The sequence below is a fragment of the Aphis gossypii genome, chromosome 1, assembly GCF_020184175.1.
Source record: "Aphis gossypii isolate Hap1 chromosome 1, ASM2018417v2, whole genome shotgun sequence".
NCBI lineage: Eukaryota > Metazoa > Arthropoda > Insecta > Hemiptera > Aphididae > Aphis > Aphis gossypii.
The window spans coordinates 30,889,574-30,907,182 of NC_065530.1; the positions used below are offsets into that span (position 1 = coordinate 30,889,574).

General features: G+C 26.7%; 2 protein-coding genes and 1 non-coding gene across 7 annotated transcripts; 1 reads left to right on the plus strand and 2 right to left on the minus strand.

Annotated features, from left to right (window-relative positions):
• The first annotated feature begins 9,260 nt into the window (after positions 1–9,260).
• On the plus strand, positions 9,261–11,255 carry LOC114131523 (evolutionarily conserved signaling intermediate in Toll pathway, mitochondrial). Of its 3 annotated transcripts, XM_027996766.2 has the most exons (6): positions 9,272–9,532; positions 9,598–9,827; positions 9,885–10,325; positions 10,398–10,552; positions 10,612–10,785; positions 11,014–11,255. In XM_027996766.2, the coding sequence occupies exons 2-5, from the start codon at positions 9,608–9,610 to the stop codon at positions 10,765–10,767; spliced, it is 972 nt and encodes a 323-aa protein (XP_027852567.1). In that variant the 5' UTR covers positions 9,272–9,532; positions 9,598–9,607; the 3' UTR covers positions 10,768–10,785; positions 11,014–11,255. The 3 variants fall into 3 exon arrangements, with proteins under 3 accessions (XP_027852566.1, XP_027852565.1, XP_027852567.1); XM_027996765.2 differs by having other exon boundaries at positions 9,261–9,827; positions 10,612–10,770; XM_027996764.2 differs by having other exon boundaries at positions 9,262–9,827.
• LOC114131524 (cytosolic Fe-S cluster assembly factor NUBP2 homolog) lies at positions 11,010–14,222 on the minus strand. Of its 3 annotated transcripts, none has more exons than XM_027996770.2 (6): positions 14,087–14,222; positions 12,922–13,041; positions 12,395–12,593; positions 12,214–12,325; positions 11,984–12,137; positions 11,010–11,213 (listed from the first exon to the last, which is right to left on the minus strand). In XM_027996770.2, the coding sequence occupies exons 2-6, from the start codon at positions 13,030–13,032 to the stop codon at positions 11,019–11,021; spliced, it is 771 nt and encodes a 256-aa protein (XP_027852571.2). In that variant the 5' UTR covers positions 13,033–13,041; positions 14,087–14,222; the 3' UTR covers positions 11,010–11,018. The 3 variants fall into 3 exon arrangements, with proteins under 3 accessions (XP_027852571.2, XP_027852570.2, XP_027852568.2); XM_027996769.2 differs by lacking the exon at positions 14,087–14,222 and adding an exon at positions 13,409–13,427; XM_027996767.2 differs by lacking the exon at positions 14,087–14,222 and adding an exon at positions 13,133–13,360.
• A 3,000-nt stretch (positions 14,223–17,222) lies between these two features.
• Trnaw-cca (transfer RNA tryptophan (anticodon CCA)) lies at positions 17,223–17,294 on the minus strand. Its single transcript has one exon. It is a non-coding gene; the product is annotated as a tRNA-Trp (tRNA).
• Between the last annotated feature and the right edge of the window lie 315 nt (positions 17,295–17,609).

A 17,609-nucleotide genomic window follows, 5' to 3' on the forward strand; every position in this document is an offset into this window, starting at 1 on the left:
GAAAAGAGACGTTTTTATATTATTATTATTATTATTATTATTATTGTTGTTGTGCGTAGAAGTGTTGTCCACCGGACCGCTTGTTTGCGCGTACGCGGCGTATTATTTTGTTATGTTTATAGGTATGTTTTATAACACGCCGCTCTGCACGAGGCGGCGCGTCGTCGTTCCGGGCCGGGTGTCCCCATAGGGTATAATAATAATATTCTGCTACTGCGCAATGCACGTCACCCGCCACCGTTCCTCCGCAGCACTACTGCAACGATGGAGGACGGCCGCGAACGTTGTGTTTAGGCATCACAGTACCTATACATTATTAGTACTCGTAATAATAAATAATGTGTACGAATAATAACGATAATTGTGCGATAGGTTTAGGCGAATTATTAATAATAATATGTTGTGTTGTGGTGGCGGGATGGACGCCACTGACGCCACCGCCGGGCAAAACGAGTGTGAACGAGACGCGGTCGAGATAATAATATTATAACAACACAAAGACTTCTACACATAGTTTAAGACGTTATATAATACGAGTGATTTTCTTAATTATGCAGATTTTTTATTTTTTATTTATGTATATACGTAATTTTAAGAAATTATTAAAAATTTGTTTTTTTTTTCAAGTATATATAATATAATATGTCTGTTTGATAATGTGGCCAACGTTTAGCACAAGTATATATTGGGTGTTTGGTTATGTTACAGTATTATATTGTTACTGCAGAGAGATCGCCAGAGTATTGGTAGCATTGACCATTCTGTATGAATAATATGTTAATATATTTGACTGAGAGTACCGCGATCTACAAGTAATACTCGCGTATTAGTTGATCGTTTTTGCCAATTTGATAATATAATATTGTACGTTACACGGTAATGTGTTTTCCATTTCGGTAAAACGGGTTAGGAATCCGTTTGAAAGTGAGGTTTCTTCCGTGTTTGGTTCGTCGACTTTTAAACGGCCGTTATTCTTACTGAATTTAACGTAAGCGATAAAAGATCCTTTTGATCCCAATGATATATTATTAAGAGATGTTTAACTGTTGAGATCAATTATATTGTTTGTATAAAGGCCATCATATGAAACATAGGCAAGTCTTTATTTCTTTTATAAAAAATTGTTACAAAATTTGGTAATTTACCACATACGTACTTCAATTAAAAATATATATACATTTATGAAACAAGATAAGTACAAAATATTTAAAAATAAAATACCTAACTGTAGGTATAGTAAAATATAAAAGAAATATTTTATTTATGTATTTGTTCTCATGTTATATCCTATTTTATACCTATCCAGTAATTCCAGTTTCTCTTATCACTCAGAAACCGTTAAGATTTGAAAAAAAATAGTAAGTATAACTATACCTAGTAGAAAACTTATTATATTAAAAAAATATTATAATTGCATTATTTTTCTTTCCTTTTCAATTTACCTAACATAATATAGTTTTAGAATCACATTTTTTCCAAATTTCGAATGTTGCCGAGTGAAAGATATAAACTGAACGAGTTATACAAAAAATTGGTTCGATACTTGACCATTTTTTTCACTAAACTAAATTAAACATGAACAATAATCATACATAATTAAAATTACAATGCTTTATACTATTGATAAATGTGTAAACATTTAGTTGTACACCTTCATTTTTCCATAATTTTTAAGTTTCCAATTATATGTTTATGAAGTAGACTATAGATATAGCTATATAGGTAAATTACAAAAAATTTTAATAATACATTAACATGCAGCGTAGTGATAAGATACAATTTATTTTTATTCTAAGAAAAAGAGTCCAAATTAGTTGACTTGCATTAATCTACGGATCATTTACTTTACACTTAGTTCATTTTACCTACTGCATGTAATCGGTAGGTAGTAGGTATTTGGTAGAGCATATAGAAATGTGAAATAGAGCTACAGATTGATAGAAAAGGAATTCTAAAATTAATTAAAGTTAAAAGGATTGATGAATCGAAATTAAGTTATTACATTTATTCATTATTGTATATCCATATGATTTGCATTTATTTTTTAGTAGTAAATACTGCAATAGAATAATGCATTTTAGATTTTAGTTATATTACTTAAAAAGTATAAAGTTAATAATAATATTCTCTACAATTAGGGGCGGGGTGGTAAGAATATAATGGTTTATATAGCTTTATTTTAAAATAAACATTATTTTGTTTGTACTATCACGTTTACAAAATTGCGTAAAAACATAACAAATCAATTTAGGTATCAATATAAGTGTCGGTTCCGACTCAACATAATATAATTTTATTATTACTTAGATATAATAGCTTTATAATACGTACCTATTTAAAAACTACATAGTTTACTAAAATTTTTTGATAAAAGCACGATTGTTTGACATTAATTTGTCCGATAAAATAATTTTGATAGTTAGATTCAGTGACGTGATTGGTTAAAAAAAAACTAGGATGGGAGGCAAAAACAAATAACATTATGTTCATTTACATAACAAAGTTTACCTATTTTCTATCGAACCTTATTTCATTTTCCAACGATTTTTTATTTTTTAGGTATATATATATATATTTTAATGTTTTTATAGACATAATATGAACTTGTGCGATAACATTATACAACTTATTATACAACTAAATTTAGATACACTTTTAAAATAAAAATTGCTTGAAAAATGCGACTACTTTTAACTTTTTACCGTAGTTTTTAAAATGTCAACGACTTCTCATGTCTCATAATGAATAATGTAGAATTTATTGAACTGTTCTGGTTGTATAAATATAAGTTAATAATATCAAATTTTGCCTGATTCTTGGAATAAAATTGCTGTCAATTACGTATTTTTTTATTTACGTCTGCATGTTTCAAAAGGTTTTTTCATGACAACAATACTATTTTTACCAGTATTAAAACAGTTAAAAAATTAGATTGTAAAAGAAAACTGTTGTTTTAGAAATGTATTATTTTATAAAATGAATATATTGTATTAAAAATCAAATACGGCAAGAAATATATACACTCAATTACAACGAATCTCACAATTTCGACTTAGGAAGACAGCTATCTCTCACTATAATACGTAGACAAAAATATGCAATCACTAAAACGTTTTACATAGGAACCTACTATAAATAATTGTTTAAAAAGATATTAGGTATTCCATTAAAATAAGTAGTAAATAATAACAGTTTGTAATTTTATATTTTACGTATATTATTTTATGTGTTGTATAGGTATGTATTCTTTAAATGTTTTGGAAGATTTTAAAATTTTTTTAGACATTCAACAATACGTCCTTATAAAATGTTAGGTTAGGTTAACCCGTTTTAAGTATTAGCGTATATCATCATTTCCTTGATACCAATGATACGTTTATACCGCTTTGGTTTACATCTTACTATAAAAAAATGAAGACGTATTCAATGAATAACGTTTAATTGTCTGCTTCGTCGGCTCGATCACTCATAATTAATTATAAACTCATATAGTACCTAAATTAGTTAACTATCAAGCATAGATTTATAAATTTACATTTTTAACCATAACTTATATTTCATAAAATGTTATTTTACATTATTAATACATATGAAAAAAAAATGTTTAATTTCCTAACATTAGTAATTCATGTGATAAATAAGAGATACTCATATAAGTTAATACTATTAGGAATAATTACTACCTGTTAGTAAGTTTCTAGCCAGTGCTGCTAGAGTGGATAATGATAATTTATGAATATTAAATTACAGATTACCTAAGTATTGCATCGGAACTAGCAAGATTAAATTACTTAGATTTGATCATGTTAATTCTTTTTTATAATAGGTATACGAGTTGTGCAATTTCTGATTAAAGCTGTTTAGGTGTATTTCGAATACAATAGGTATAATAGTATACAGTTAATCGTAGGCAAATTTTTATTGTTCTTAAAACAAATTACCTATACTATTTTTAATAAAAAACAATGCATTTTTTAAATACCTAGGGAAAAAATTATCTAAAAAGTTTACTTGACAAACATATTTTATGTACATAATACATTACATAATAAAAATTAAATGAAATTTTCGAATTATAAGACTAAATTAATTATATAATTTTATGAATTTGAATCGGAAAATATTTGTATAAAAACAATACAATTTTTTTATGAGTATATTTATATAAAATGAATATCACAAATAATATAGGTAGCTATAATTACAATAATATGTTTAATGTACCTACTTTTAATCTATCAACGACGAACGACACATAAATAAAATATCTTATAAATACACCAACATTTAAGTTTTTTTATAATTATTGTGAGCTCTAAACTTATGGAAAACCTTGTATAAATTTTCAACTCTTAGCTACTTATAAAAAATTTTATGAATTATACTTACAAAATAATTTGCAAATATTCATGATTTTGACGAATTTTCGTCAATATTTGAACTTCAAATACTAATAAAAAAAAATTGTGCCTATGTAATTCTTATAATTTTTTTAACCACTATAAGAATAACTTATGAGGAACTTTGTATTCAATTTTCAAGTATTTTGACTCGGCCAAAAAAAATTTGTCGACACTTTAAAAAAAAAATTATCAAAAAAATTGAAAATTTTAGTTGTCTATAAATAGCTCAAAAAAGTCAAAATATTTAAAAAATTAAATCATGTAAAAAAAAATGTCAATCTAAATAACTGATGAAATTTTCAAGTATCTATGACTTATACTTTTTGAATAATAACAAATATTTAAAAATGTTTGAAGATAAATCGTTATCGTTAAGCTATTTCGTGAAAATTTTAAATTTAAACGCACTTAAAATTTTTCCTATAATGATGCTTCGAGTTTTCTCTATAGATACTTACACACACACACACAACACACACACACACACACACATCCAAGAGTCCAAATTTTTATAAATACATTACATTTTATAAACATTTTACCATAAAAATTTCTATAAAAATTCAAATTAGCCATCCGCGTTATAATCCAATTATTTATTATAGGGAATACCTACCTAATTGAATAATAATATGATAATTGAAAAAAAATTAATTTAATTCTCTTAAAATACTAATTTATAATAAATATAATTATTATAATAAAATTGTATGTATTATATCACATGTTTGCTTTGTCATATTTTGTCACTTTTTCAGTATCTATCTATTATGATGCGTTATGGTGGTTATGGGTTATATACTTAATAATACTTATATATACGCGTGACTATAGATTTCTTTTACAGAGGCATTATGCATTTTAATATCCAGCATAATTAAATAATTTAAATTGTTAGCACCATAGTTTTTAAAATTAGTGGTAGACTGCATTAGAATTATGGAGAGGGAAAGAGAGAGAATAGATTTTAAAATTAATTTTTAATAAATAAACCTTAAACTAGAGACATCATTTTTTTTTTATCAATATATTAATTTTATTTTTGTTATAGGAATATAATATTATTTGGCTTAATAATTTTTGGTGAAGCAATAAATGTTTGTATTGATCATTTTATTTTTTATACTAATTAATAAGTATAGGTACCTAAGGGTACCTAAATAAATTTCAATAAAACTAATAATACGAAAACAAATTGTTGAAAGCCTAGCTATTTTAAGTCCAAAAGGTCATAAAATAATATGGGAAAAAATAATAATATAACATGTATGGATAATATATATATATATATATATATTCATTTATTATATAATATAATATAACATATTATATTACTATTATCTAATAATTTGAATATATTAAGTTTTTCTTGACTGTTACCCGGCAGGCTGGGGATTTTTGAAATGTCAAATTACTGTTCCCTTGCTTCCACCGACACCATAATCCCTCGTATATTATGTATGTATGTATGTATGTATAATTTATATTTATTAGTTATATGATATCTATATATTTTTGTATAATCATTTATTTTTATAACATTACGCTGCTAATATCGTAATATACTAAATGTCTAAATGCATATGATAATGATTGTAAGATATGTGGTTAAGTTTTCAAACATCGAAGGACATCGAAAAGTACCTACCTATAGTTATTATACGTGAATTTATTTAAATTATATTTGTAAATAAAAATCACAAAAGACGAATACTCAATGATGTGAGTATGTGATATAAATACGAAATTGTTAGTGCTGAAGTATTGACAAAATATGCAGACCACATATATCTTATGCATATTTGATGCCTGCACAAAGAATTATATTTCAGGTTTGTAATAAAAATAATAATTCTAGGTATATGGATAAATTATTATTATGATGTGGTAAGGTAATAAATAAATAAATAAATAAATAAATAATTTTATGTTTAAACGCGACGTATAATTTATAATAGTTTTTGACTAGGTATTCAACTATATTGGATATAAATACCTACTTTATACTTATACTATACTTACTAAATAAATGTATACCCAATGACCCAATGATAATATAAGTATTATAATTTGTTTTAGAAAAACATATTTAACCTCTCGGGACTCAGATAGGTAATACATAATTTAAACAACATATTTTGTATTTAATTAGTTATAAATTAATCACAATTTTATAACAAATTGAAGAATGCGAGGGTGAGACTACTGAACTCTGGGTAAATATATACCCCTTTACCCCAAACAAAATCCTAAATACATTGCTGATACAATTAGAATAAGTATATAGCTGGTACCTATATGGCTATATAGTAGGTACCTATTACTGCAGTTATCTATAAGTCTTAACTGGTATAACATATAATACCATAGTAAATTTAGTAACCAATAAATTATATATTTCATATTATGGATCCTTATATTCGAGCTACATACGAGTTGATTCTAAATTCCTAATTACTGAATCAGTTCTTGTATATCTATAGGTAATTGTCTATACTTAATAATTAGTATATACACAATACACATATCACATAAGGATTGGTTCCTAGGTGATTAGCTTTAGATAACATATAAATTGGTTTCAATGATTTTTTTTTCATTTTAATAATAAAATCAACTTTTTTGATTATAGAAGAAAAATTATTGTAGATACTTGTATTTAAGTGACAACAGTTTCGCAGGCTAAAATATGTTTACGTTGAAAGCTATACATACTTATACATAAATATAATAAATAAACTATAATAATATAGTTATAGTATGTATACTATGTAGGTACCTATATAGTATATGTATATTGTATGTACGAATACCTATACGTATTAAATATTAGTCATTAGTTCATTACTAATATGCAAGGCCCCCCACATACAATTTCGGACTCCTGTAATAAATGTTTGTCCAGGCCTTTTATAAAACTTCCAAAAATACAATTTACCACCTATATAAAAATGTTTTGAATAATAATTGTTTTTAATTATACCAATTCAAATTCAATATCCACTGTTAATTATTAAGATAGGATAACATCTGTCAGGTTAGCTAGTAAATTATAAAAAATCAAGATTCATAAGCATTTCAACATTAATAATGTCTTTTCTATTTTTTTATTACAATATTATCTAAATTAAAAAATAAAAAAAACAAGTATATTTTAATTAATATTCAATTTATTTATTTTTTAAGTTAAAATTTTATTTTGCGGGCTTTGAGCTCAGCGTAATTAATGGTTAAACATCAAATTAACTATCATTAATCAATGACTATTATGTGTATATTCCATAAAATGTTATTTTACAATATTATTTAATATAAAATAAGTATTTCTGCTAAAATTTTAAAAATAACAAATAAATTTCAACAGGCCACGGGCCCTTAAAATAGCCGGGCCCCTGTACTCAAGGTCCATCAACACCCCCCCCCCTTGTGAAGGCCCCACCAATAGGTAATACTTATCAAATAAGTGTATAAGTAATATTACTCAATATCCTCAATATCAAATAATTTAAAGTATCTATAAATTAAAATAAATGTTATAGAAAAAAAATTGAATAAAATAAATAAATATTTGGGTGGATGGAACACAATTTTGAATTAAGATTTTACTAACAATTTACAAAAATATGTACCTACCTCATTCTGAAGTAGAAGAAATTATGCAATTTTTTTTTTTTTTTTGTGGCAAATCAGTACCTATTAGGATTTTAATAATATTACCGATTTGTACACGTAGGAATCGATTTCTGTATCTTAGGCACCTATACGCATCGTATTACCTAACACTATCGTATATAGCTACTTTAGCGTTATAGTTATGCATTATGTATATTGTATATTATTAATTATTGTACAGTTTTAGTTTTTACCGTTTTATCTATAAGAACACTTCGTCACAATGCTTTAAATACTACATACCTACATACTTTGGTATTATAGGTACCCATTTTATTACTATAAATTATATTATATTATTGAATATTAGCACAACTTTATTTGTGGTTACTGGTTGTATACCTACTTGCAGTACCTATCAGTCATATTGTTCAACATTTTTATGTTCTAATTCTAATATATTATCAGAATTTTTTTTTTTATTATAAAATCATTTGACTGACAAAAACATACCTAAGTACTTCAATGATATTAAAGGTATCTCTGTATAATATTATCTCTGAATTAAAGTAATTTTACTTTACTCATATAGTTATGTGTGGTAGTTACAATTTTGAATTTATTATGTCTAAGAATATATAATTATACAAATACACTTTAATACATAGAAATATATTACTGCTAATTAACACAATAACTCTACAGTTTACATATAACTATTAGAGTAAATACTCGGAATGATTGAATTAAAAATTGATGGGACCCTGGATCTACTACATTTTTCTCCCTTGTCCCCTCAAATTGTCTTCATGATATATAAAAATATACTTAAAAAAAAATCGATTATTTAAAAATGAATAAAATAAGTAGTTTTATTTATATTACATTACTATCGTAATATAATAAAATAGTTGTAATAATTTTTGAAATCAAAAAAACAAAACACCATAATTTTATGGAGATCCTTAAAAAAGCGGGACCAGATTCATTTGTCCTCAATGCCCTTGAAAAATCTGGCCATTAAGCAGTTATGGTATAAAGAATTTCTCCACAGTCGTGATTTATTATTTTTTCATAATATTATATGTAGGTAAGTATCTATCAACATTCTACAGTCTACAATTTAAATTATTATGCTAATGATTCTACGTAAAAAGAAATCAAACCAAGAAAATTTGTTGGTACACAATTTGATTATTATTAGTTCTTGCCTAACCTGCACGAGATAATAAACTGATCAAAATGATAATGTGAATGATAACCGGCAATAAAATATTGAAAAACTGTAAAAACTTGAAATTATTATAACATTAATTATATTACATCCAATAAAAATTTCGTTATGGAAGTAGCATTATAAATTACAGTTCAAGATTAACGTTGATACGACAATGAGCAATGTACTAAGGACGTGCAGGGGCTTTGTTCTATTGTTTAACCGACAGTGTATCAAGTCTGTCCAACGAGGGTTTCACTCAACAGAACCATGTTTTGACAAACGTCCTAAAGTTGACGTGGTAAGCGTAGATAGTTTCAATAATGTCCAGAACAAGAATAAGAAGACGTATTTGGATATGTTAAGGGTGTACCAAATGGAAAAATATCGATCTGGTCATGTAGAGTTTATAAACACGGCACTTAAACATCTAGATGAATTTGGCGTAAATGAAGATTTAGAAACTTACAAGAAACTCATCCAAGTATTACCAGCTGGAAAATTTGTCCCCCAAAACTATATACAGTCAGAGTTTATGCACTACCCAAAACACCAGCAGTGTATCATCGATTTATTACAGAAAATGGAAGATAACGGTAAAATTGTAAATCCTTAAACTGACATAACATTTGAGTTTTTATTATATTTTTTAGGAGTAATTCCTGATTGGGAAGTAGAGGATTTGCTTGTAAAACGGTTTGGTCCTCGTGGATTTCCTGTTCGGCGCTACTGGCGCATGATGTACTGGATGCCAAAATTTAATAATCTATCCCCTTGGCCTATACCTAAGCCTGCACCTAATGATCCTTATGAACTAGCATTATTAGCTATCAAAAGGATTAGTAGTATTGATATTGAATCCGAAGTTAAAGTATACAAAACTAATCAATTAGAAGAAAGCTTAGAAGATACATGGATAGTTAGTGGTCAAAGTCCTGATCAAAAGAAATTAATTGAAAATCACCCAGATAATATCCCTATATACATTGAAGGGGGGTTTAGAATATGGCTTCGAAAACAGAGTATTATATATTTCATTTTAAGGACCGAACCTCCTCCAGCAATAGAAAACGAAGAACAAGAAGATGAAGACGGTATTATGATACTTAAATAAATAATTTTTTTACAATTTCATATATTTAGTAAGAATTTGTTATTATTTTTAGATATTAGTAATTTTCGTGTACCTTTTTTGGATAACCCAATTCCGAAAAAATCCGATAAAATTGCTATAAAAAAAACTGTGCATGAACAAGAAGATGGTACGATACTTGCAGTTGCTGCCACTGGTACATCCAGTAAAAACTCTTTATTATCTTGGGTATTTAATTTTAACAAAATCTTATTATATATGAGCTAAAAGTTTATTTAACATTAAAGATAAGGTTCTTGGAGAAAGATGGAAACCCAAGACTAACTCGTATACCAATTTTATTTACAAGTAAATCACCACTTGGAAATGTGGAACCATTGTCTGAACTTGATGAATCTAAGAAAGAAGTCGAACAGTCGAAACAAAAAGTTCCCATAGAGTAAAATGTAAATTTATATCAAGTAAGAATAATATAATTTAATAAAATATAATGTGTAACAAGCACATAGAATTTTAATTTGTATGTGTATTTGTATATATTTGTATAGCATGAATTAAAATATATCTTAATTAATGCTATATAGACTTTTAAAAGTTCTTTGGTAATAACAAATAACAAACAGTATATTATAATATTAATGCAATAAACATTGAAACTAAATGTGTATATAAGTATAAAAATTCATTAGGTTAATCAGTTTGGATTTATTACACGGTCAACAATTGAGTTATAAGATACAGCTATTTGTGATTCAGGATGAGTTAAACCGACATATTTTGATGTCTCGGAGGATACTCTTGGATCTATTGGTACAGTTCCTAAAAAAGGAACTTGGAAATGTTCAGCTAAAGATTTTCCACCGTTGGATGAAAACAAATTTGTACACTCCTATAAAATAAAACAAAAATTATAAATATTTAAATTTGTAAATCATTATTGTTTTTTTTTATGTTAAGGCTATAATTTAAAATCAATAGATTATCAACATTATTCAAATTTTAACAAATATTTTTTATGAATGAGAAGTATAAGTTATTAAGTTAATATTTTTAAAAAATCACTATTAATTTCACATATTCAAGATAATATTATAACTTAATTCATTTTTAAATAATTCAATATTGTTTTGTTTTTGTTTTATTTGTTACAATATTAATATTGTTTCATTAATTTAAAATGTTGGTTTTATTATTTTAATTAAAATTAAATAAGAACTAATTTACAGTTTCTTTAAAGAAACTTAAAAATGAAAAGCCATGATACCTAATAAATAAATTAAATATTTCTAATAGTAATTTTAAAATAAACAAATTGTGTGTTTTATCTAGTTTAAAGTATTAATTATAATAAAAAGTTAAAATGGTTATTTTTAACCTACATTTTATTTGTGATATAATACATATACATTATACATCTATATAATATTATGTATATAATATTTTTTTAAACATTTAGTAATAGGAAAACTAATTTGTAAATTTAAAATTAATTAGTCTTAAACAAGATTTACATTTCATGATAGAAATAGGAAATAATACAGTCCTAATTGGAAAATAAAATACATGTTATGATACTTCGTTCCACACTAAAATTATTGCCAAAACGCACAAAGTATTTCCAGTAAATAAAAGTAATATTTGAGCAATTTATTAACTCACAGCACAATTAGGACAAACGTAACCACTCATGTTCTCAACTATTCCTAGTATTGGAATACAAGTTTTACGACAAAATGACAACTCTTTTCTGACATCATCCAAAGCAATTTGTTGTGGAGTCGTCACAAGTATTGCTCCATCACATGGAGTTTCTCTAAAATTATGAAATCAATAATTAAGCATGTTCTCAAATATAAAGTTAATGATAAATAAATTATAGAATTCCATACTTAATATTCTCCATAACTGTAATGTGTTCATCAGATGTGCCTGGTGGTGTATCAATAATTAAATAATCAACGTCTTCCCAGAAAACATCAGAAAGTAATTGTTTTATGAATGCTGTTTACGACAAACACATATATAAATTTATATACATAAAGATAGCAATAACTTTTTTAAATAACAAACCAGTCTTTTTTGGTCCTCTCCACACAACACTGTCATTTCTGGATTTGGTCAAGAATCCAATTGAAAGGACACCTAAAGATTTTGACTCATCCGTATAAACTGGAACCCAACCAGCTTCACATTGATGTACCTCTTGGTTTTCTAGTTTTAATAAATATGGTATTGAAGGACCACATAAATCTACGTCTAATATGCCAACCTAATAAATTGATATTGCAATTAAAAAAAAAAAGTTAGCTGAATTTCTAGTGTTTGTAATATTTTCATATGTTAGTTCATAATGCTCCAGGCTTCAGTTTTAATAAAAATAGCCAATAGGTTACATAAAAAACAATGTGTTTTGTTTCTTGTTACTAACAAGAAAGCTATCAAGCTTCGATTCATCAGCTATTGGCCAATTTCTTTCCTCTATTGGTCTGTTGTAAATTTTTTCAAAATAATTAAGAGTTAAATATTTACTTTACGTAGGTAAGTTATACTTTATGCAGCACTACCAATCTGTGACTAATTAAAATTGATAATCTTACCCGATATCCTTTAGTTACTAATCCAAGTGCCAACTGAGTGCTCACAGTTGATTTACCAACTCCTCCTTTACCAGACATCACTAAAATAATATGTTTCACATTTGAAGACATCTTAACTATCTATATGGACAATAAACACCATCAAATCTAATTTGTTATATGGTTATTGTAAAACAATAAGCAAATCTTAAAATTAACAATATTAGCTAACCAAAATATCTGCTAATTGTTTTAAATTATTAAGTATAAATCATAAATGACTATTGATTGTTCAAATACTTCAGAATCGGTTCAGATGAAAGTAGCAACTAGCAATAGTAGGTAACAATAATCTTATCAATTTATCATGTAATACACTTATATTATATTATAATATATTTATATTGGCGAACGGCAAACAATTTCTTATCAATTAACTGTTGCCCCCCGGCTTCATGAAACTGATACACGGTCAAAGATAAATAATATAAGTTTTAACAACACTCACAGTCAGTTGTCTATCTATTTTAAATTGATTAATTCTTCTTCTTTGGTTTCTTATTAGTAACTAATTATTATCTTGACATCAGAAATCGCGCATAAGTCATTCATTAAAATATTTTTTCACTGCGTTAAAAAATTGATAGTGAATGGTGTGATACGTTCGAGGCGTTACAAGTTTATTTACATATTACGCTATAAGCGGCAACATTTTTTTTTATGTTCATAAAAGCATATTATTATAATTACTGAATAAGTCAAATTATTTTTTTTCAAAAAATTCGAGTACTCATTTTAATTGGTGTGTGATAACGCTGACAAGTACACCACTTGGCGATGAATTCATTCATAATTAATATTTCTGGTGGTTTTATGTCAATGTATTTATTTTATTTTCCTTTATATGAACTATACCAAATAAAATAAAAATTAAATGTACCTACCTATCTTTGTTTTCAACTAAAATTTAAAAAAAAAAAATACATTTTAGAAATATTAAAAACTTTGATTTTATTTAACGGCGACAGTCTCAGTGAACGTGTTAATACTAAGAATTTCATTTTTAAATTTGTATCTAAAATATTTATTTATACTTAAATTTTGAAGTTTTGTTATTATAAGTGTGGTAAAGCTGGAAACATATAGGCATCTGAGATTCTTAGACAACGGGGAAACGTACGATTACCTATAATATTTATGTCGGTCATATTAGTCAATATATTGGTAACTACAAAATAATTTACACATATTTGCAGAATTTCGTAAAAGTAAAAATTTAAAACTGTGATCCACTACACGGAACTGTATTCCTCAAACGAGAAGAAATAAGACTGCGCGAATAGACTTTTATGTTTCAGTGATTGTATTGAATATTTTTTTTTAATTACCTTAGCGCTATCTATTAACAACAGCTAACAGCATTTATGCACGCGTAGATTAGGTCTATCGCCGGTAGATCGCACTGTAGTTACTGTTCGGGGGCGTCGTTCGAAATATCTACAATCGTCATTTTGAACGGACGCTTAAATCGTGGCTCGTGATTAGCCGATGAAAAAATTTAAAGAATCCATTTAAATTCCATTTAAAAAACTTCTTAGATTTTTGATTTCAGTTTGGCATTATGAGCAGTGCAGTTCTTATCGTTTATTTTAAAGTAATAGTCAGTGATCTGGAGAATCGCGAACAACTGATGCTGGTCGATTTTTTTAAAAATATACGAAGTCGATCGTAATAAAAATTAATTTTACCATTATCGTCCGATCGTGATGATAGGTAGTCGGAATTGTTTATTATTTCCGGTTATAATTCGATTTAACAATCGTACAACGAGTATTGCTCGGGCTGTATTTTTTCGTTTTTACATTCAGCATTTATTTAGAATTTTAAATAAGGCGAATGCAAATAATAAATGTGAAACTTATCTTTTTAATCGGGAATGGAGGATAAGTGTTTTTTTTTTTGATATGATATAAAGGCAAGTACCTACCTACGTATGTTTATTATACTGAGATAATCTTTCATTTTTCAAACGTGAAAACACTGAAAACTTATAGAAAGGCTTCATCAAACTAAACGTCGTGTACTTATTAAAAAAAAGTTTATCGATTTTTTATGTGTTAAAATTAACTTTTAAAAAAGTAGGTAATCACATAAGTTAATATTTCCCCAGTAAACGTAGTATTATCCACCTCGACGAACAATTTTATAATAGATGCATGTTAGATTATGATGACCTTTTCGTTTTGTTCATCAAACAAATTTTTCTCACTCCTAAATTTCGATTTACTAACATTTCAAAATACATAATCTTATTTATTTGAAAATGTTGATACTCCTGTATTATATGTTGGTCATTATCCATAATATTCTGTGTGAAAGTTTAGATAATGTTGAATATTCTTATCTTTAAGTTTGATAATAAATCAATTAATTATTTTTTTATATTAATGAAGTTTAATACACAAAATTGTACCATTCATACAATTGTACCTGCTGAACACAAGTTTTCTATGTTGTATATCAGGGGTGGCCAAACTTTTTTTGGTCACGATCTACTTAAAATATACTTCACCTCTGAGGATCGACTTCCATAATTTTTTTTTTTATAGTAATTGAATTACTATAATTATTAAGAAACATGTTGAGCGCGTGGCCCTAAAAATAAATTTTAACATGATTGACTTTGAAATTATTCGAAATAGATCGCGATCGACTGTTTAGCCGCCCCTGTTGTATACGTTTGTTGGAATGAAGCCAAGACGTTGGCTAGCGAGGGTAGTACAACTGTAGTGTCCTTTTAACATATTTTTCTGTTTACTAATTTTGTCTATAGACAGAGGAATTTATTTTATTTTATTATCGTCTTGTGTAATGTGTAAATCATTTATAACAAACAATAATAATATGTAAATATTGAAATCTGAGTAAAATTGGCTTTAACTTATTGGCATTTGACTCTATTACTTACTATACTTACTACTCAAATTTGGGATTTGGGTAATAAGTAATAAATTTACATAAATGCTCTACCAAATACCAATCATATAGTGTTAATACTTACTGAATATTACTATAATATTATCAAATATTAATATAATAATTACAGGGACTTTTTAGTTTTTACCGAAAATATATATTTATTGAATATTATGAAATTGCAATTATTAATTCAAATTCCCGGATAAAATTAAAAATGGTACAGCCGCAGTCAACCATTTTTTTTGAAAATGAATGGATTCTATATTTTTATGTTAAATGACAATACTTTGACGTAATGAAATATTGTTCATATCGTGTTATTATTATTGTGATCATAATGCGAAATTATAAGCTTACATTATCATGATATATGTAAACTTAAAGGTTATAAGTACAATTAGGTTTTATAGGTTTTTTATTTAGGTACTATATATTACCTAAATAAATATTTTTCACGATTAAAAGAGAGGGGATGGGTTTGGTTCAGCGTTTCAACATAAATGTTCCATATTAATTAGTAAAATGGCAATATCCGATGGGTATCCGCATGTCCTTTAAAGGACAAAAATTTCAATTGAAATTGTGGGTCACTATGCTAATCTATAATTCAGTGGCGGTTTTGATCTAACCTCAAGGGGGGGGGGTTGTCAAAATGTCAACCCTCCACCTCTCAATAAAAATTACTATGTAGGTATTAAGATACAGGTTACATTAATACATAATATAAAAAATCGTACAGTGAGGGGGGGCATTGCCAGGGGCGTCATTTCAATTTTTTTTTTTGGTAAACGCATAAATATTGAGCAGGCCACTATTTATTTTTTCTTGACATATTTTACATTATTAATATTAGGTATAGTAGTATAATAATAATTGTATTGTGGTTATTGTTGTATTGTGATTATAAAGACGTGATAAATCAATCAATTTTCAACTATCATAATATTTACATATTAATCCATTATTTTAATATACCTAATAATATAAATATAATTTTTATTTTTTTGTGATGTGGCCGAGCGTGCCGTGTGCATGTGCCTTGCGGGCCAAAAATTACAATTTAGAATTTTAGGTACGCAAATGTATACCCTGCGTACCGCAAATAACGTCCCTGGGCATTGCCCCCCCCCCCTAAAAACCGCACTATATCGTTATGCCACTGGCAAAAGGATATGAAATGTCAGTGGGTACATTTCCGATTTAATTATAAATTATGTTTGGTTATTATATCACATTATAATAATAAAATATTCTAAATATTTCGTATTTATACGTCATAGTCAATACGATTATTTTTATTATTAATGTATTATTATAATAAAAAAAGTGCAAAAATTTAACATTGACCTCGACGTGATTTGAACACGCAACCTTCTGATCTGGAGTCAGACGCGCTACCGTTGCGCCACGAAGTCGTTGATGTGTATGTAAATATCTAAGTTATTTAAGTATTATCGATATTATAACCATGAATAATTGTTTACCGTTAATATTACTGTAATTAATACAATTATCAGACAATAGTGCATTTATAAATCCATATAATACACCACGAGAGTTGTGAATATTGTAAAAGTTTATTTTTATGCTTACAACGGCTATACAGGATAACACTGCGTACCTATTATAGAAATGTATTAACTATTAAATATTAGTAGGGAACTGTATAATAATTTACCTTTAAGGCTTTAAGTTTTGACCAATATGCAATTATAATGAATATGATATTA